At 39.8% G+C, this 21,961-nt stretch overlaps 1 protein-coding gene across 11 annotated transcripts in view; it reads right to left on the reverse strand.

Annotated features, from left to right (window-relative positions):
• Positions 1-965: 965 nt before the first annotated feature.
• ZMYND11 (zinc finger MYND-type containing 11) overlaps positions 966-21,961 on the reverse strand; it is a 136,772-nt gene continuing 115,776 nt past the window's right edge. For 8 of the 11 annotated variants that reach the window (XM_075550151.1, XM_075550147.1, XM_075550153.1 and 5 more), the window contains 9 exons: positions 18,607-18,694; positions 17,972-18,027; positions 16,419-16,496; positions 15,100-15,218; positions 9,098-9,305; positions 8,620-8,688; positions 7,612-7,884; positions 7,114-7,299; positions 966-3,262 (listed from right to left, as the gene is read on the reverse strand). In XM_075550151.1, the coding sequence (XP_075406266.1) occupies positions 3,140-3,262; positions 7,114-7,299; positions 7,612-7,884; positions 8,620-8,688; positions 9,098-9,305; positions 15,100-15,218; positions 16,419-16,496; positions 17,972-18,027; positions 18,607-18,694 (1,200 nt within the window). In that variant the 3' untranslated portion in view covers positions 966-3,139. The remainder of the gene's footprint in view (positions 3,263-7,113; positions 7,300-7,611; positions 7,885-8,619; positions 8,689-9,097; positions 9,306-15,099; positions 15,219-16,418; positions 16,497-17,971; positions 18,028-18,606; positions 18,695-21,961) is intronic. The other 3 variants (XM_075550154.1, XM_075550158.1, XM_075550156.1) reach the window with 1 other exon arrangement.

The following is a 21,961-nucleotide window of genomic DNA, read 5'->3' on the forward strand; positions in this document are numbered from 1 at the left end:
CTCCGAGAGCCCACAGGGTGACCCTGGCCTGTGGCTGGAACCCCATGTCTTACTTTTATTGTACACAAGGTGAAGGTTTACATAGCCAATCAGCTGTCCACTCAACAACTCACTAATGTTCATTTTGTGCCACTGACTGCAGTCCGTTCCCTGCAGCACCACTTAGCAAGTGTCCAGGGTTTCTCTGATTCAGCCTCCGCCTTTCCCAGCCCTCCCTTCCCAGTTTTCTGAACTCGGCCCCGAGGCACATGCTGCCTTTTTTGACTGGCAGCATTGGTTGCTCTAAGTAGTGCTTATCCTCCTGGTGTCATTGTTCACTTCACAGACCCCTACCCAACTAGTAAGGCTGATCGTAGAGTTCCCTGTCAGCTGGGATTTGAGGATGGCTCAATAAACGGCGTAGCATGCTTACACCAGCCACACTTAATTTCTCACGTGAGTAACAAAATTTCAGCAATGTAAGCATGCCTGCTAATAGAAATCACTGTTTGGGTTTCTTAATGTAAGTTTGTCTGGCAGGTGTCTCGTATTTGTACCTAAGTGAGTACTCATTGGCATGCCATTAAGTAAATAAAAAGAGGATAAGCTTCAGCTAGTTTCCAATTAAGAATCTGCTCCATGCTCAACTCTGCAGAAGCCAGACAGACTTTCTTATAGATATATTTAACCTACGGATAATCAAAAGATCACAGTGCATCCATTTCTCAGGCTGATATGCAGTAATCATTGATATGCGATAATCATTCTCTCATTTTTAAATCATGATACAGTGCTTTTGAGAACTCATTAAAGTGAATTCAATTTGAATAAATTTTAAGTGAATGGATTATATTTAGCACACTGATTTTATAGACAGCAAAGGTAAACAGCAATACCTACAGTACATGATCAACATTTAGCTACAGTGGCATTTAGCTTGGTATAGGGGACTGGGCTAAATGAACACTTTATTTAATTAAGCCAGCTTTGTTTTGTTTTTTTTTTAAATACATTTATTAACCAATGTTAACACATTAAATGAATCTATAGATTGCTAGTCGGAGCAGCTTACAAAATGCCAGGATGCGCCACAGAAGCGCACAGCCACAGTGAGCAATTACAATGTGCATAGTGGCCAAGCTCAACACCGCCACACAGCTTTATGATTTGCAGAAATTTTCAATAATGATTCCTAAAACAGTTGATTGTAAGTTTACCTAAAACTTTTACAAAACCAGGCCACAAATCTTTTTTTTAATTTTGTTTTTTTTTTTAAACACACAGTTTTCACGCTGTAGCAACTTGGAAATGTGCAACCGTGTCAACAAAGACAAAAAAGCCAAAGTAACACGAATCTTACTGTCATGCAGCTATCAGTTAAATATTACAGACTCTGGAATGATTTTACACCAAAAATAGTTCCACAATAACTTGCTTTCATAGGGTGGATCGAAGTTTTAAAACGTGAAAACAATCAACGAAGGTACACTTTTCTTGATGATGATGTTATTATGCATCAATCAGCACCACAACACGGTGGCAACATGATTAATTACACAGTAACAGCAAAGGGCTAACCAGTCCAAGTTACTGCACAATTTAGGGCTGCCGTGTCATCATGACAAAATATCGTGCACCACTGGGCTGTAGCTTGTCAATTAACTTGTGTCACCACCATCTTCAACGGTATCAGGAGTGGATGGATGAGTATTTCACAGAGGACTGAGTTCTATTTTTATCTTTAGAGTGACCCTGACAAACCTAGAGAAAACTTTTAAAAAGGCTTTTCTCCTGACTTTCATTTCCATTGTGTGTAGTTTAATAAATATCAAAGCTCTAAATAAATATTTACAAATTATTTCTCTACCCTCAAAAAAAATAAATGAGAAATGGGAATTTGACTTGGTCTAAGATCAGTCAAACATAAATTGAAAAAACATAAATTGTGTGACATTAAGGGAAAAGGTAATTTAAGTTTTCCTGGCTGCATTTTATATATCTATGTATAAAAAAAATCATTATTCAACTATCGATCCATTCCTATTGGTAATGCTTCTTAATCCAGACATTCCGCAAAATACAGACTTTTTACAAATCACGGCATCTTTAATACAAGGAAATTAACATGCATTATTCTTCATTCTGTGTACAGTGATGGAGTTCATTAATAGAATGACCCATTACTACAAACATAACGGCTTCTGTGAAACTTAAGTGCTTTCTTTCCTTTCGGTATTAACTTATAATACGCTAGGTGACACCAATATAATAGGCAGTCAGATGATATTTGGGGAGGGAGGGAAGGAAGCATTAAAGAATTTTGAATGCCTCATCTATAATTTCACATATGGGTCAAGGTAGTTTTTGGCTTTTTATCTTGTTTACTTATTTACTTTGTTACAAGCACTCGTGTTAGGACAAAGATGAAATGTGCAAACTTTAAAATTTAAATATTCATTTTCTCTAAGATCCAGCTCAGTAAAAGATTACCCCAGTTCCCTGCAATTTTAAACTACAAGATCAAAGCTAATAATTTGTTATAAAAGTTATATATTGAAAAGAAATAATGAAAAACACAATTGGGAAATATTTAAGAAAAAATATGCAGGACTCGCACCTGCTGCGTCACCCTGTTCCCTAAGCTCAATCACATACCCACTGGCATAACCAATAGATAATGCCTTTAAACAGGAAGTTAAGCTGAACAAAACCAGCTCAACAAGGTTAAGAAAAAAATGTTACATCAAGGTAGTATGTTTTATTTTTGAAGCAGTTCTGCAGTTCTTACATTCAGATCTCTTTTAAAGGTTTCCTTGTTAAACTCACTGTATTCACCTGTTGTGGTTTGTTTGTTTTTTTAAGATCTGTTGTTTAAAGGTTAAAATCTTTGTAAAACCTAAAAATGTTTTAAAATTTGCTGAAAATGCAACACATTCTCAATGAACATGTATTAAAACAATACCCTCCACTGGTGTCACGTCCCCAGAGACGCGGGGCACTAACGAAAGGGCTGAGCTCCTGTGCAAAATCTCGTCACGGAAAGTGTTTAAAGGCTGGTGCAAAACGGGAAGCAAATTCTACACAAGTTTGGCTTCTTGGAAACAAAAACCGCCGTGTCTGAGAGTAGTGGTCCTCGGCGACCCTCGGGAAGAAGACGCTTTCATCTTTTCCGGCGGCAGGTGCGCTTGTGCTCGGCGTGCCAGTGCTCCTGCTGGCACTTGATGGAGCAGTAGGAGGTGTTCCAGCAGCAGTGGTACATGGCTTCCTCTTCACAGTTGTAGCACTGCAGGCAGCACACGGGTAAGGGGCAGGATGCAGGCGGGACAGGAAAGAAGCTGGTTAAAATGCTAAGCTTTCCAAGTCTTACTTTCAGATCTTATTACAAGGGTAACATTTTACTTCTTGTTCAGCCTTAAACTAGTATCACCAAGAACTTTAGATTATGTCTTACAGAATGAATGGCGTGACAATGAGTGACTGGAAGGACTAGTGCTGAGACATGTCTTCAGTGATCAGGAAAATCTAACTCACTAAAACGCCAATCCCCTGCTCCCCCGCAGCTGCATGAGGTCATTCCTCGCACAAACACGGAATTGCTTTAGCTCCTGATCGCTTCCTCCTCCTCAGCTGCCACCCAATTTCTCTGTCCCCTTCATAAACTCCATGAAGGAATGCTCTCTACTGGTTTTTAATTCTTGCCTGCATCATCACGGAGTCCTGGGGGTCCCATGGGAGAGGGGACTGTCTGCTGCTGGGAAGGCACAGAGCCTGTGAGGCAGTGGGTTTCAGATAGGACTTCAGCTCCAGTGGTCAGTTTCCAGTCTTTTATTTGGAATATCTGGAAATATTTTTAATTGTCAAGATGGGGGCGGGGTGGGGGGGGTAAGGAGAGGTGCTCCTTATTTGCATCCAGTAAAGAACAGGGCTGCCGTAAACATCCTGTAAGGTACTGAAATTGAGAAACACTGATCTAAACCAGTGGTTCTCAACCTGTGCGTTGCGACCCCTTTGGGGGTCAAACGACCCTTTCACAGGGGCCGCCCGATTCACAGCAGTATCGAAATGACAGTGATGAAGTAGCAATGAAACTAATATTATGGCTGTGGGGTCACCACCACATGAACTGTCATAGCATTAGGAAGGTTGAGAACCACTGATAGAGAATCTGTATAATTCATTTTGTCAGTTGAATGGGCATGCATGGGAAAAATGGTGGAAAAGTCCAAAGCTCAGGTTTTAAGCTTAAGAGAGTGGTGGTCTGACAGACAGAAGTGAGGGTGAGCAGGTGTTGGCATGGACAGTGAGAGGTGAGTGCTGGGACACCCAACACTCGGAAATGGGTCAGTAAAGTTATGTAAGTTGGATAGCTAGGTAGTCAAGTAGATTTTATTATTGATATAAGAGTCTTGATGGTATGACTCGGGGGAAAACAGTCTATATTTCGTATCTGAAAATACAAACCTCACATTTTCATGATGGTGCCTTCTATCCCTTCTGGTCTAATAAAATTGATCATTTGAGAATGTCTAGCAATCTTAAGTTGGCAAGTACAACTTTAGTGAAGATCCTAATTGAGAGGTGTTGCTAACGTGGTTTCATGCTGGAAAGCCTTTGGAATAGGTCAAACAGATCCATCTGACGCTTCAGCTCACACTGCCAACCAATTCATGTGACTTTGGACAGTTCTTTCCCCTTTTCTTTTCCTCATCATTAAATATTTCCCCCTAAAAGTTGCTTGAAGATGAAGTGAGCATTTGTTTAAACAGCACTACCGATCCTGCCTCCCAAGCATCCTATTTATGGTTTATTTACTCATGTATTCATTTATTGATTTAGCTTGCATTTCTCCGGGTCTTTGTTGGCTTGTTGAAAGGATAGACCTTCCTCAGCATGCTTCCCTTCACTGTGCCATTAATTTGTCCTGTGACATATTTACATGCCTCGGTTCCGCTATATTATACTGTCACTAAAGTTACTTCTACCTGTTTAACAGTGTGCTAGAAATAATGTGGAGCTCTCGTAGGGTAGTGGATCCGCACTGAGCTGTCAAAACCCCCAGCAACTCCTCAGGAGAAAGAGTGGGCTTTCTACTCCCCTCAACAGTCGCCATCTTGGCCATCCACAGGGATGGACAGGAGTCACCACTGGGCCACCACTGGAGGGCAGTTGAGTAAGAGTGGGAGAAGTCATGTGATCAGTTTAGGATTTAGAGTCTCAGGTTAGGTACAGCCCCAGCTCTACCAACTGGATTTTTAATCATTCTATTGAATCTCATTAGCAGTGTCAGATGACCTAAAATAGGCAAGGTTAAGTATGAGCTTCTTTGTACTTATTAATATGTAAGCACAAGTAAGTCCATGCTTATTTGGTTAACCTGTTCCTTCTCCTCACGTTCCTTAACTGAAGCCTGAGTATACAGGTGCAACCTCGGCAAGCACACAAATGGCAACCACTGGGGACTGACTTGGTGCTGACTCTAGGTGACCTTGCGTTCGTGTCAGAGTAGAACTATGGTCCGTGTGCTTGCCAATGGCTGAGTGTTGAGGAGACCGCGGGGTCTTCTGGGTAGCACCTGACCACATTAAGTGTTTGAATGATGTAGGGACTCCTCATAAATGGTAAAGTGCTATAACAAACAGCATTATAATTCTGCATTATAGATTCCTCTTCTCATTTTCCCGTTCCTGTATTCTTTTTGACAATTGTACTGAGGGCTTTTACAATTATTGCAGTCCACACATCAATTGTATCAGGCATCTTTGTACACAAGTTGCCATCAGTCTTTTCTAGACAATTGCTTTCTATTGAGCCTTTGCTATCAGCTCCACTTCCCCCCATGACCCCTTGATAGATTATAAATTATTATTTTTGTATCTCACACGGATCACTGTCTCCCTTCCCCCAGGGTTTTCACTGTTCTCCCCCCTGGAAAGGGGTGTGTGTTGATCACTGATCGCTTCCCCCTCCACCCTTCAGCGCCTTCTGTAGTGAACTGATGGAGCTATCATACCACAACGCGAGGGTCTGCTTTCTGCCCTTTTAGTGGCGACATGAAGTTAAGATCATTGCAGATGTTACTGTAGTGCATTCTGCTCCGCTGTTACTTTGAGCACACCTAAGGTTCCATTTAGTGGTATTTACTTCTTTAGTCCTCGGTCTTACCCTTTCAAGCTGTCTTTACATATTTTCCCAAAATATATGCTGAATTCCTTCATTTCTTCTTCCCAAATCTCTTTCACAACTTTGTTTATTCTATGAAAATTTTACATGCATTTGTAAATTCTCATTATGTAAACTTGATAAGGTGAAGAATTTAAGTGATCACAAATCATAAGTCACTAAAATTCAAATTCAAATTCAGAGCTTTTAAAATAAAACTTTTTATCTGCCCAAAGCATCTAGCACAATGCTAAAGCACTGTGGAGGACTCTAAGAAAGGCCCATCACTGTGTGCTCACAAAGCACACTCTTTTACCGGGGTCTAGAAGGATCTCTAGAGGCACTGGGCTGCTAACCAAAAGTTGGAAGTTCAAAGCCAGCAGACACTCTGAGAGAAACACCTGAGGCTGTGGCTTCATAAGGACGTGCAGTCTCAGAAGCCCTGTGTAGTTAGTGAGGGTCACTGTGAGCTGGGATCAACTCAGTGGCAGTCGTGTGTTTTGGTTTTGGGAGGGAGCACAATTAAGAACTCATGAGATATTCCTTTAAAATTAAAGTAATTCCTAATTTTCTTTATTATATTATCTAGTATATAATTCTAAGTAACAGTTGAAAATCTTGAATTTACTATTGGGAACCTCACATTTTCAATTTCAATTTTGATATTAACATAGATAAAAGGCTTATCTCAATAAAGAAGTTCTACTAAACTATACTAAAAACTTTATGCATTAAAGTTTCATAGTCTTATTTTAACAAAACAGTTCTAAGCAATCATACCGAAATGTCAGATCTATGATCCATATATTATTACAGGACTCCTCAGAAAATTTAAAATTAAATCTGTGAATTCCACATTTCATCTTATTTCAGGAATGCTTCTGCATATGGTAAATATACTTTTCTGAATTTACTTTAATCATACCTGTGGTACATTTTCAGAAATCAGCTGATTAAAAAACTAATGATATTTACCCACTGTTTTTTCTTGGTCTGAGAAATTAGTTGTTTGTGCTGTGTTGCTAGCTTCTTAATTTCTTCTACAAATTCTTCTTTACACTTTTCTTTTACTTGCTTACATTTTCTGTCCATCTCACCCTGCATATTGGCTACAGCTTTATTTACAGCTTGTCTTTTTTCTTCTTCCATTTCAGAACGCAACTGAAATGAAGAAAGTTAAACCACAATGTGTCAGGTCCAGCCACTTAAATAAAATCACCAAGACATAGAAAATTCTCAAAAGATGCAACTCTTTCCTTTATCTCATTAAGAGCTGTGATAAAACTTTTTAAATGTGTAAAAATTCATAGGAAAAATTATCGTTACTAATTGAAATAACATAAACGGGGAGTTGTATTATATCCCCACTTGTAAAAAGCTGCTCTCTGGTGAGTGTCTAAACAGAAGAGGCCAAGAAACCACTGCAGGACATGCGTGCCCGCGTCCGTGTGGCGGGGGCTGCCCGGGCCTTACCTTCTCTAGAGCTTCCCGCACAACTCTTTCCGTTTCTCGCTTGTGATCAGATTTCATCCGGTCTTTAAAGTCATTGAAAATTTTGGTGTATTTGTCATGGCACAGGCTTTGACACACTCCGTCATTCGTGGTCTGAGTGCTTCGATGCAGCATTCTTGGAGAAGAGGCACTTAACTTCTTGGTCTGAGTTGAAACTGACACTTTTTCAATGGGCTGAGGCAGTGTGGGAATTTCCTGGCTCGAGCTTACTGCTTCCGTTTCAGGCTCTGGTTCCTACAGAGTAAGAAAAGTGCTCAGACCGAAAACAAAGCAATATAATTTACCAATACAAGAACGAGCTCCATTAGGATGAAAACAAATAGCCATGTAATAAACTGCTGTTGAAAACATGTATTTAACACTGAAAATAATTCTAAACAGCGACTTATAATTTTAATACATATTAATTTTTTAGTCTAAGAAATATATCATGTAGAATAGAAAATAATTACAAGCAACTTATAATCACTCTTGTGGACTAGATAAATGAACAAATCTCCATGGATCCTAAAGCACTTGTCACTGAATGTGCATTTGGACCCTGCCCATATTTATGTATGCTTTTACAGCAAACAGAAGCCCGCCATTATACATGCCCAGCTTCAGCGCCGTCACAGTCTCTACCCGTTTCACACCCTGGCCTACATGATCTTGGAGTCAGGCACTTTATTTTTTAACAGTGATATGGGGGCTGAAATCAGAGTTCTCAAGGAATGTAGCACTGTGCCGTACCCATCGCACTCGGTCAAACTTTGGTGAGTAGTTAATTAAAAGGCGGAGACTTTGGGCACGTGTTTGTTATTCCAGAGATAGTACATAATGACAAGAAAGCTCAGGGGACTGCGTTCAAAGTGATGTTTGAATGACGGAATGCCCCAAGTGTCCACCAGGGGCAACTGTCTTGACCATAACTTTAACAATAGGTCTTGTTCCATTGCCCCTTGGACGCTGCAGGTCGGAGCGACTTACTTCTTTCTTGGGCTCCACACTCTGATTACGCCGTCCTTTCTTTGCTCTGGGCTCTTGAGTGACCTTCAGCTAGGGCGTTAGGAAAGGAACAGCATATTATTCCAGACACTAAGAAGCACTTCTCTGCTAACATGCGAGTAATGGACTCACAGGTGAGAAGTGAGTACATTTGTCCACGGTTTCCATTAGCTCTTCCAAACCACTCACTTAATTACCTATTTTGGTAATAGTTGGCTTGAAAGAGTTAGTAATAACTTCCGAAAGAAGCAGTGCATATAGGCTCTTCTTCCCGGCAGGGATGAAGGTGTCAATGGTTTTGTATTTATTTATTGAACTGGTTTTGATTTACAAAGCACTTTATAAATGTTTAAATGAAAGGACAGAGGTCAGAATCTGTTCATTCGAGTAAGGCGTGTCCACTAGCAACGTTCACATTTTAAACGAATGAGAAGTAGTTTCTGATTGTGTCCCAAGTCACCTGCTCATTACTAGTGGAGGAGATGCTGGATTCCGCCTCCTCTTCACCGCGGTCCTCATTCTTCGACTTCCAGAACCGGCCTTCCCGCAGGAAGCGCTGATGCAGCTCCAGCTCGTCACACGCCTTTTTCCAGCCCATGCTGCGCTTAACGTGCAACCGGTGAATGTTGACTGTGATATCTTGGATATTTTCAGAAGGAATCCAGGCCCTGGGAAAACGATGTAAAGATATAGTTAGAAATTTCTCAATTGGCAGGAAGAAATATATGCATAAGGGTACTTAGTAGACTCTACCTGAAGTATAAATTTGTGTCAATTATAATCTAGCATATGACTTGCTAATTATGCCTTGAAAAAACAAACTCTGACCAAAACCAGAGGCGGTTTTTAAAGCCATCAAAGCAAGGTTCTCAAAATTGAAGTGACTCAGAAACACCTCCCAATTATTCAGTATTTTATTTAATCTGATAAGCTCAAGTCATAGTTTATATCTGGACTTCAAAACAACTTCCTTTTATTTTGTATATTATAAATTTAATTTTATAAATTAGTAGGACCATGTGGCTATTTTCTGATTAGTATTACACAATCATCTGAAGTTGTCCTAAGTTTCATGAGATACATAAATGTATCCTCGTACAATGAGGGTTAGCTATAAAACATTGTCTAGTGACTTACTTATATTATGCCAACAGTCACTATTAGGTAAACCACGATTGATGAACAGAGAAGTGTTGGCATCATTTAGTAATAAAATGCTTATTTATGAACACAAATGCTTCTGAGTTATATAAAAATGTATCTAAAGTTACAGAATGGAAAAACATTCACATCAATTGGATAAAATGGTAAAAATTCAAGAACCTTTTCATGGCATTTATAACATAATTGGATTTAAATTAGTGCCACTCTAGAATGTATCAATTCAACAAACACCACTAGAAGCCATGCTACAAAATATGAAGGTGAATTTGAATCCATTTGAACTTAAGTTCCCCTGCCTCATTTTTCCTAGCTGAAGGAGATGTTGCCCATGTTAAGGTAAATACTCATTAGTGGCTGGGTTCTATGTCGTGCTGTTGTTCCTGTAGCAGCTAGGTGCCATTGAGTCAGTTCAGAACACAACACGCACCTGTCCTGCACGCCTTCCCAGCATTTCCTGTTGGAACCCACTGCTGCAGCCACTGTTGTCAATGCATTGTCTCTACCTTTAAGGAAGTTATTGTTTTCTTAGACACAACTAAGAAAATAAAACGCAATGTGGGTTATGTACAATAGGGGACTGTGGTGTGCTGTGGAGAGGCAGAAGTTTTTATCTTGTTGTGATTGATTAGATGGCTTCATTTTGTCTTGATCTTGAAAGATGAATGCGATTTCGATAGGGTACTACAGGAAGGTACACACCCAGGCAGAGAGAATTTTCATAAATAAAGCAACAGTTAAGACATCTTCAAGAGCATTAGGCACAAGTTGAGAGACAGCACTATGAAATGTACCAATTTAGAGATGGGCATCTTCTACACAGAAATTAAATTATTCAAGTAAAATCTTGAAATAGGCCACTTTCTATAGAAAATGTAATTTTATGCTTCTATCCTAAAAGTAACAAAGGACTAAAGTAAATTAAATCAAATATATATTAAAATATTCTGCTTATAAACTTAATGAAATAAATCATCTTATTAGTAAATTACTTGTGGTTGAAGATATAAAGCTTTTTGAAAGTTGAAAAAAATTAAAAATACAGATTTCGATTATCAAACTGATCTCACCTACTAGCATAAATTTTAAAAATTACTAAATTCGTGGTTTCCTAAATTAACTGTTTTATTTAAGAAAATAAATGAAATTAAAACAAACCTTCCCCTATTCTTTGGATATTTGTATCACAATCACTAATCCTTACAGAGAAGTTCAGGTACTGCGTATGAGTATGCAAGTTTTTTGGATTTTTTTTGCCTTTAAAATCCCTTGAGAGAAATACTATTTTTTTTGCGAGAAATACTATTACTAAGACCCTTATTTTACAGGTAAGGAAACTATAAAGTTCAGTGAGATTAAATATTAAATATAAAAAAGCCCAAAGGTATGTTGAAGCCAGAACATATATAGACTTTATTCTACTTATTACTGCTGGGTTGCAATTCAGAGCCCACTCGTAACTCATCCATTACCCTGCCTGTTGCTACAGCGCCTATCGGATGAGAAAACGAAGTCAAATGAATATGATGCATTCAACACGTAACTTTCAAAGTCAGTCATTTTATAACCACACAATTAAAATGCTAATTTTATTGTATAATTATTTATCTTGTCATGATAGAAATCTCAGCTAGGTATTCATCTATCTATGAAAGAGGAGACTTACTTTTTGGGGGTACTTGTACGGTATCTATTTGGAGCTGTAATGTAACTTCTTACAGTAAATGAAGATTAAGTAAAAATTCATTATTGAGTGGAAGAAAGTGCTTCATTCTGTGGTTTTCCTTATATTAATGACATTTCCAAAGACCTTACCTTATGGACTTAGAAGGCAGTTCATGGACTATTAGAGTGCTTGTTTTTTCTTTAAATTGTATTTATTTTGTTGTTGAGAATATACAAGACTCCAACAGTTTCTACATGTATAATTCAGTGACAACAGGGATTACTTTTTGTTCATCTAAATTTATCAAGGTATGACTTTAAAATCATGTAGCTTGTATTTTCCTATTTTTTTATGTTAAAACATTTTGTGGTGACATTCATGTAGTTATTTATGTTAAGTGAACCAAGAAAACTCACACAGGGATTCTATAATGAGTTGATGAAACTCATCAACCTCTGGATCTTTGATAAGTACATAAAATGTGAATTCACATTTCTAATAGTGACTTTTTTAGGGCACTTAAAAAATTTATTAGGGGCTCATACAACTCTTTTCACAGTCTGTACATACATCATTTGTGTCCAGCACATTCGTACGTATGTTGCCATCATTCTCAAAACACCTGCTTTCTACTTGAGCCCTCGGTATCAGCTCCTCATTTTTACCACTCCCCCCCAACCCTTGATAATTTATAAATAATTTTAACGTATCTTATACCATCCGACGTCTCCCTCACCCAGTTCTCTGCTGTCCACCCTCCAGGGAGGAGGTAGGTTATATGTAGACCTTGTCATCTATTCCCCCTTTCTCCCTTGCCCTCCCCCTCCACCTTCCCGATAGGATTCCCTGTATTTCCAGTTCCTATCTGTGCCAGTGTACATCTTCCAGTCCAGCCGATTATGGAAGGTAGAATTGGGATCATGATAGTGGAGGTGGGGGGAGCATTTAAGAACTAGAGGAAAATTGTATATTTCATTGTTGCAACACTGCACTCTGACTGGCTCGTCACCTCCCCACAGCCCTTCTGCAAGGGGATGTCCAATTTCCCCCAGATGGACCCTGGGTCCCCACTTTGCATTCCCCCTCATTCACAATGCTATGATTTTTTTTTCTTTGGTCTTTGATACCTGATCCTTCGATACCTTGTCACCTCTTAGGCTGGTGTGCATTTTCCATGTGGGGTTTTTTCTCAGTTAGATGGCCCCTTATTTATCTTCCAGCCTATGGGACCCCAGATTCTACATTTTTGATAACTGGGCACCATCAGCTTTCTTCACCACATTTGCCTATGCACCCACTTTGTCTTCAGCGTTTGTGTTGGGGTACGCTGGTGTGCTTCTTCCACGTGGGCTTTGTTGTTTCTTAGCTAGATGGCCACCTGATTGTCTTCAAGCCTTTAAGAAACCCTGATGCTATATCATTTGATAGTCGGGCACCATCAGCTTTGTTCACAACTTTTGCTTATGCACCCTCTTTGTCCTCAGCGATTGAGTCGGGACAAGTCGGTGTGCTTCTTCCATGTGGGTTTTGTTGTCTCTCAGCTAGATGGCTGCTTGTTTATCTTCAGGTCTTTAGGCCTTCAGGTGCTATATCTTTTAGTAGCTGGGCTCTATTAGCTTTCTTCCCCACATTTGCTTGTGCACCCATTGTCTTCAGGTGCTTTATCTTTTGGCAGCCGGGCATCATCGGCTTTCTTCACCATATTTGCCTGTGCACCCATTGTCATCAGCGATTGTGCCAGGCAGGTGAGCATCTCAGACTGCTGAATTGTTAGAACAAAGTGTTCTTGTGTTGAGGGAGTACTTGAGAAGGGGCCCACTGTCCATCTATTTCCTTAATACTAAACCTATAAATATATGTACATAGATCTAATTCCCCCTTGTCGTATATAAATATATTTACATCTTTATATGCCTGTATTTAAATCTCTATGACTACCCTTTGCCTCCTAGTTTTTTCCTCTGTTTCTTTGTACTTTCCTCTTGTCACACTATCATGTTCTGCCTTCATTTGGGTTTTAGGAATTCCTCTCGGTTACATTGCCTTTGATCCAGCCCTGCCAGACCTCCCACACCGTCCTTGACACTGATTTTGGATCCCTTGTTATTCCCTTGTCCCTGGGCTTGTCAACACCCTCTTTTTTTCCCCCGCCCGCCTCCCCAACCCCCATTTCCTCCTGGAACTGTCATCCCGTTGTTCTCTCTTCTGGCTTGGTTATTCCATCTATCTCTTCCAGGTAGACATGCTATGCACTATCACAAGACTGAGTACCACGAAGCAACAACAGAAAGTAAAACAATAGCTACAACAAAAACACACACATATAGGTATGAATAGTTCAGGGTTTGTTTGTTTTCCTTCATGGATGTTTTCCAGTTAAGTCTGATAGGGTGCCATGCCCTGGCACTGCCTCTATCCCTGCGGACTTCATTGCTCTGCTGCATGCCCCCAGAGGCTGGCTTCGGCGTGGTGAGCTCATGGCGGGCACAATTCCCAATGTGTTGTCCCAATGATGCTATGGGTCAATGATGGGCACTGTGGCCCATGGTGGGGCCGGCCCTGTGGTCATCTCTGTGCATTGCTGTTCTGAGCAGGAACATTGTCCTCAGGGCTTGGTGAGCCAGGATGTGCTTCACTCTTTCTTTTTTCCCTATGCCCCCTTGTTGGCTCCTGTGTGCTCTGACCAGACCAGTCCCTCTTCCCCTCTTCTTGAGCTGTAGGATCAGTGCTGTCCTCTGAAGCGAATTCTTCTTGAGGGAGGGTGGTGCTGTACACTTAGTTGGTAATGGGGCCGGCCCCTCAGGCCTCTCTATTGGTTCCCTGCTTCAGGTCAGTGTGTTGCCTTCTTGTCTTGGAGCTCTGGGGTTGATAGGGCACATTTTTTTCCCACTGTGCAACCTGCCTCAGTGCCTGACGCCCACGGGGGTAAAGCCAAGCAATGGTTCGCGTTCGCGTGGGGCACATGGCATCGGACCTGCCACAGATCCAAACCCATGCACAGAAGGGCACTTTTTAATCAATATTCAATAAAGGTTAAAATTTGATCATCTAAATGAAGGAAGTCATTGTAATTTTAGAGTTATATAGTTTAGCATTCTTTATTTGAGATACTTAAATATGCATATACTTAGCCATTGTTTCTAATTTTGATTGAAAAAATTTTTGCTATCACATAATTCTTATGTAACTTAGGGTACTTCTATGCATTCTTAGACCACAAGGTTAATGTGGTCTTTATTCCCCCACTCAATAATTTTATGATTACTAGATCCTTAAATCTATAATATCAATACAAAATTATCAAAGGATACAATCTGGACACCTTTCACCGCTCTGCCATTATGAATCCAACCTCAGTACAAACACTTTTCTAAGGTTAGGTAGTGTCAGCTACTGACAATGTTCTTAGTTTAGTAAATAAATATATGAAATAAACCTAGAAATACAATTTATAGAAATCACTGTGAGCTGTGTCAGTTTGTGCTGATTTTGTTACTTTAATTAAAAAAAAACTACCCTGTCATTTCTCTGATGGAGAAATCATCAAAACATTGATAAAGGTGTGATGTATCAGTCTCTTAAAGGCCTCTTACGAAGCATAGTTATGATGTTTGCACCCAGGATTCAGGAGTTACCTCTGGTGGTGGTGACCAAAGAAGCGAACGTCAACCTGATTGTCTTCTTTCTGCATGACTTTGGCTGGCCAAAACCCAAAACCTTTCATTTTAGCCCAAACCAGCTCGTGATTAGGTATCTGGAAACAAAACATTTTATCTTGTTATATTACTTTTAAAGTATTAAATGGAATTACACCCTGAATCCTGCATTAACTTAAGTATATATTTTGTAATTCCTAAATAAATGAACCTCCCCGGGAAGTGGTTGCTATTATCACTAGGAATGAGAATCAATTCTTAATCCAGATCTATCAAATCAGAAGTGTGCATTTTACCAGGACCCTCAAGTGGCTGACACGCACTGTAACTTTTTCTGAAGAGTACTCTCCTGCGGGCAGTCTCTAAACCCTAGTGCCATGCGGGCCTGAAGGTCTAGAAAATGCAACAGATTTATCTTCAGCATTCCTCTTGAAATTGTACCTTTTAGGAAAAATTGTATAGCTGAAGCTCCAGGATTACTATGGGTATATACAAACTATTAGCTTTCTTGTGAAAGAGTGAGAAGAAAAAACAAGATTCATTTTATCACTCATTACTGAAACCCAAAACTTATTTGTCTGTATATAAACCCCAAAAAAACCAGACTTTTAACTGCCATCAAGCCAATGCTGACTCATAGTGAGTGACCTTGTGGGCTTCTCCCACGGAGCTGCTGGTGGTTTTGAACTGCTGATGATACCGATCGAAGCCCAACATGTAACCACAACATCACCAGGGCTCCTATATTTATATATAAGGTCTACATGTCAAATTCAGGACATGGATTATAATCCCATTTAAATCCTGTGCATTAAAACCCTACATAGGAGCTTCTCTAACTTACTAACCCTTAGAGACCCTAAAGGACAGGGTAGAACGATCCTGGGGCTTTCGGAGGCCGTGAATGTTCCTGGGACTAGAAATCCTCATCTTCAACAAACCAGCTGGGAGCTTCCAACCACGAACCTTGTCGTTCGCAGTCTAACGTATAACCCACTACCCCACCGGAGCTTCCCGAGGAAGGAGCCTTTAGGTGGCACACGTTGTGAAGCCAAGTTAAGCAGTCAGCGCCGAGCTGAAAGGCTGGCAGCTTCAAACACCAGAGGCTCCTTGGAAGCCAAGCCTGATGACAGGCTTCTAAAATGTCACAGCTCTGAGCAGTTCTACTTTGCACCATGGGCTTGCCAAAAATCAGAATCAGGACCGACAACCAAGACAATACTCTGATGAAAATACATCTATTTAGGAAGGGCTGTAACCTTTCAACAAGTCCAAAAAAAATACAAACTTTCACATACACAAGGATAGCAGAACCAATTGTCAGGACGAGCATTTGACAAATAAAAGCAGTTCTTGCAAAGCTGCAGTTCATCCAGCTGAAAAAGAAAAACTATTTCAGACGATATAAAATATACATGCGCACTAACCATCGTAAAATAGATTCATCTAGATCAACTTTCTTTCACAGATAATCTTAAATGTTGAGCCTTCTGTCTCTTATAGATGGACATTAGCTTTAAATTTTCAATATAATACTAGAAAAAATGTTCACTGTCTTGTTCAAATCATTTTTATGGCATTACTTTTGCACTTACAATATAATACAAATTCTTTACAAGGTCTCAACTCACAGCCATGGAGCAGATTCTAACTCATAGATTATAAGATAGTCTTTAAATCTTTATGGGAGTAGAAGGTCTCATCTTTTTCTAGTGATCAGCTGATGATTTTGAACTGCTGATCCTGCAGTTAGCAGCCCAATATGTAATCCACTACTCCACCTGGTAACTATAAGGTTAGTGGATCGAGCCCACCATAACAATTTACAATCTCAGAAACCCAAAGGGGCGTTTCTGCCCGCTCCTGTAGGGCTGCCATGGTCGGAAGGGACTGGATGGCACTGAGTTACGTTACTGCCTGGCATGGACTAATCACTGACCAGTTTTCCCATCTCATTTTGTCATTTTTCTTCTTCAGCTCTCAGCTTATCTGTTACTTCTTCAAAAAGGTAACTCTGATGTACCTGTACATACTAGATCTTATCAACAGCCGTGACCCTTCCTTTGTCTCAGTCTCCATTTAGTCCCTTGTTAATTTTCTTTCATAACCTTTTCATAACAGGTGAGAAAAGCAACTTTGCCTGTTTCTGTTTTGACTCTGAATCCTTTCAACATACTGTAACTCCCTGAAGAGTAAGCTTGTGACCACTCACGATTTCCTCCCCACCTTCTAACACATTTCCTGGCACATAATAGACACTCAATAAATATTAACTGAGTGAATGAAAGCTAAAAGTCAAATTGAAATAAAATTTTAAAATGAAATTTCTTATATAATTGAAAAAACCCTCAAAAGTAATTATAAGTGAACTTCTGAAATGAAAAAGAGCACACACAAGAAACTACATAAATATATATATTTATTATTTAAATATGAACCTATATAGTTTAATGTCTCAAATTTGAAACTTTCATTCAAATAGGGCACATTTATTGAGTGTCTGTCTAGGACAAAACATTCATATGCCTTATCTAATCAATTCAACAGCACTTAGGCACATTACAGGTGAAAAACCAGTTTCCTAAATTAGTAACGAAATCTAAGACCTAGAATTACACTGAGAATAGTTTTGCTAAACACAAAAGCAAAGAGCAGCACCAAAAAAATTTGGACATAATGCATTAATGCATATAGAGGCAAAACAAACCCAGGGACCCCCTTTGCAAGAACTCCTATGTATTTCAAATGGGGAAAAACTGTGTAAAGACATTCTTTCTATATAAGCAGAGTTTACTAAAAATAAATTGATTTGTATTATAGCAAGAGTTTAATTATTAAGCAGCAACAGTACCTCATGACATGTGTCTTTATATAGCATCCTGGCTATGTCAGCCTGCTCACTGTCTGCTGTAATTAAAAACAGATATGAACAGCTGTGGGGAAAAGGGGAGTCGACACACAATACATTTAGGCTTGACAGGACATTTCTACATAGGTATGTACGCTGAAAAGATCTATCACAAAAATGTAGAAATATACACCTGCAACAATAAGCACCAATTCATTTTATTTTAGGTTAGCAAAAGTAGATAAACCATTTAAACTCAAAAAATATATTTTAAATGAAGTTCAGATAACAACATAAAATTCTGTAGGCATCTGTTCAACATAATAACCACTACTTCTCTAGGTTTAGAGCAAACTAACCAGTACTAATTAAAACACTTATTAAAAAGCCTCTCCCCAAGATAAGTGTATAAAGAGTCATCATATTTTCATCACGTTTAGTATATTATTTTGTTTGGTTCTATAAGCTATAATTGCACACTAAATATTCTTAACAGTTTAAACTCTAACAATGAGTTTTTTAAGTGAGGAAAGTTCTAAATTTTGTATATGGCATTTTATAAATGTTATTTCTCAACATGAAATACATAAATGGTATTTTAAAAAAACAAATACATGAAAGAAACAAAAACTATCAACCTCCATAGAAAATCACTGTGTTGTGGAGTAACAGTTGAGCATCAGCTTTGAACTCCTCATAGCTTCGATATTTCCCTTCATTTACTTTCTGCAGAGGAAAACAAAAAGGCAGAAGAGTCACTCGTGGAAACACGTGTGTGCGTTATGTTAGCGTGGGCCACAACAGCTTCTCCAGGACGACAGCAGGAGTACTGCGGTGCTCCAGCATCGACAGAGAATATGGGTAAAAGGAGACTAGGACCCCGTTTCTAGCTGGAATATGTATTACAAAGAAAGATGGCAGATTACTTCTTGGCAGTCATTGTGTGCTTTATATTAGCTTGCTGGAGTGAATTTTCACCTTCAACGTTTCTCTTTGCAATCATGAGCCAAGCTAATGCTAAGCTCTGTAAGTAATGACATCTTTGGTTAGCATGGCTGATCAAGCTGTAATTATATATCTTTATATCATAGAGACTAACGAGTGAAAATTTGAAAAATAAGATTTTAGCTTCTTTAGGAGTTTACCATTAATTACTAAGCAGATACATTTAAAAAGTTGAATTGGCAGTAGGTATTATTTTGCAAAATTTAAATATAGAGTACCAACAAGTGTCCCACTATATATCCTGATAGTGCCAGGATTTCTTTGTTACATGAAAAGGAGTTTTTGATTGAATCCTCTTTGCCTACAGAGAAAGATTATAGAGGCAAGCTGAGAAAGTTTCACTGGGCAAAGATTGGGGAAGTGAATTTGACAGTATCAGCTAGTGGGACAAAAGGAAGCATTTTCTTACTCTGTTTATATGCTTAGGAAATTGGCTTGGAAACAGCTTGGAGTACTAACTGACCTAGAAATCATAGAGAACTCAGCCGTTCTCTCCCTGCTGTCCTGTAGTTTCTGGTCTGTTGGGAGCACCATTGTGTGGAAATCTTCCAACACTCAATTTTATTTCTACCTTTTGTTTTTAATTTTAAAAGTGTTGCTGTCGCATACTTCACATCACGATTTACAGTTGGTTGATCGTACTACGGGTTGGGCAGCGATCACCACAGCCACTTTGAGAACAGGCTTTTGTACTCCTTGCTGGCTCCCCGTATCCCCGTCACTTTAGAGATCACTGATCTAGTTTCCCTCGAGAGTTACCTATTCTGAATTTCAGATACCGAAAATCAGATGAAGCATACAGGAAGCAAACAAACAAAAACTAGCAACATTGACTGGATAAAACAGGGAAAATTTAATAAGGAAAGCAAAAAATTTTAAAACGGAAACAACTTTTATACATGGATCAAAAGGGAGATGGAATGATACCGTGTTACTTTTTAACTTGACTACATCTGCCATGACTGACTTTACAATGCTCTCTGTCTGACAGCATGACCATTCCCACCCCCGGACTCTGGTCAGGGGGGATTCCAGGAAAGTTGACTCCATGTGGGGACCCTGAAAATAGATTTTGGGCTTTCACTGTCATCCATAGCCTTCTGCCAACCAGGTCGACACCCAATTAAATTGCTATTTCTTCCATGAAGGTTTTCTAAATGCTCCATTTGCAGTTACCTGATTCCTATGTAGCATCTAGAGCAGTGGTTCTCAACCTGGGGGTCGTGACTCATTTGGGGGTCGAACGACCCTTTCACAGGGGCCGCCCGATTCATAGCAGTAGCAAAATGAGAGTGATGAAGTAGCAACGAAACTAATGTTCTGGTTGGGGTCACCACAGCCTGCAGAACTGTATTAGCCGGCCGCCGCTTGAGGTTATTTTAATAACAGATGCTGACATCTGGGTTCTAGCCCGAGATTTGTGACGGGCGGGTATGGTATTAGGGTATTATTCAAAAGCACCGGCGTTTAAAACTTCCTCTAGAATAATTCCATTATACAATCAGGTAGAGAAAAACTTTACAGCTTTCCCAAAGCATTTTGATTTCAAGTTTGCAGTTCAGTCGGAAGCGTAACAATCACGTCTTCCGCTTTGTCTGTCTCAGTGCTGTCGCTCATCCTAGGCACTGCCACATGGGCTCCGGTGTAGGAGCGCTGGTGAGGGTGGTGCGAGACGGAGCAGCGTCTGTTCCGTGGGCACAGGTCTGGCTGGGGCCGGGCGGACCGACGCGCCTCACAGCAGCAACGGGCCCTTGGGAAACACTGCCAGGGCGGCGTGGACTCCGCGACTCTGAAGCCAGTCTAAATGATTAAATGGCCCGGGCTACAATTGAGGAGAAAGTTCAGAACAGTCACCTGGGGCTCAGACCCAGTGCCATCGAGCGGATTCTGACTTACAGCAGCCCTCTAATAGTTTCGTAGGTTAATGGATCTTCAGTGGAGTCTGATTGCTTCATTTTCCTCCCGTGGACTGCTTGGTGGATTTGAACCAATGACCTCGGTGAGCTGTCCAAGTTTACCGAGGCTACTTTTGTCTGTCCCAGGATTTATCAGTTACATTTAAAGGAACAACGTTCATTTATCTTTTCTTTTGAGCCTCAAAATATGAGAGCCGCAGTCTTTCTGAGTCACTAAGGTGATAAGGAAGGAACTTTGGTGGCCTAGTGGGTTACATGTTCGGCTGCCAACTACAAGGTGAGCAGTTCAGATCTACCAGTTGCTCTGTGGAAAAGACAAGGTTGCCTGCCCCTGCAGAGGTTCATAGCCTGGGAAACAAGCCCAAAGGGGCAGAGTCGGATTTGTAATTGATCACATTTCCATGGTTTGTATTTGAGGGGGTAAGGAAACATAAAATGATCTTGCATTATTCCCTTGGTAATTCCTATAGGCTATTATACGTAATCGTAAAAGTAAAAACTTAAGTGACACAAACCAAACACCCTCCACCAGCTCACTGCCATCTGCCAACTCCCAGCGACCTTGTCGGCAAAGCAGAGCTGTTCGTGGAGTAGAAAGTCTCATCTTTCTCCTGTGCAGGGACCGGTGGTTTCAAACTACTGACCTTGCAGTTAGCAGCCCAAGTCATAAGCACTATGCCATCAGGGGTCCTTTTTAAATGACAGATGTGGCATAAAATTAATCATTACAGCACCTTGGAAGGAAACATCTCTAAATCTAATAGATTGTGTAATAACAAACTCATTAAAGTTTTCAACTGTAGTATATAAAATGAACATTAGAAAAAAAATTTCTGGTAAAAATCTTCATCATGTTCAAGTTCTTCACATAATTACCCAATTCTAGATTGGGTCTAGAATCAGTTTTACCTAAAAGAAATCTTTGTGAATTATTACATGTCCAGAAACAAATTCTGCTTATGAGATATTAAAGTGACCAGACTACAATGAATTTTTTAAACCAACGAATATCAAAAGCTATAGGCTTAGGTATGCAGAAAGCTCTGGAAGACTCAAAGCATAAAATCCACAT

This window comes from Tenrec ecaudatus, chromosome 5 (assembly GCF_050624435.1).
Source record: "Tenrec ecaudatus isolate mTenEca1 chromosome 5, mTenEca1.hap1, whole genome shotgun sequence".
Lineage (NCBI taxonomy): Eukaryota > Metazoa > Chordata > Mammalia > Afrosoricida > Tenrecidae > Tenrec > Tenrec ecaudatus.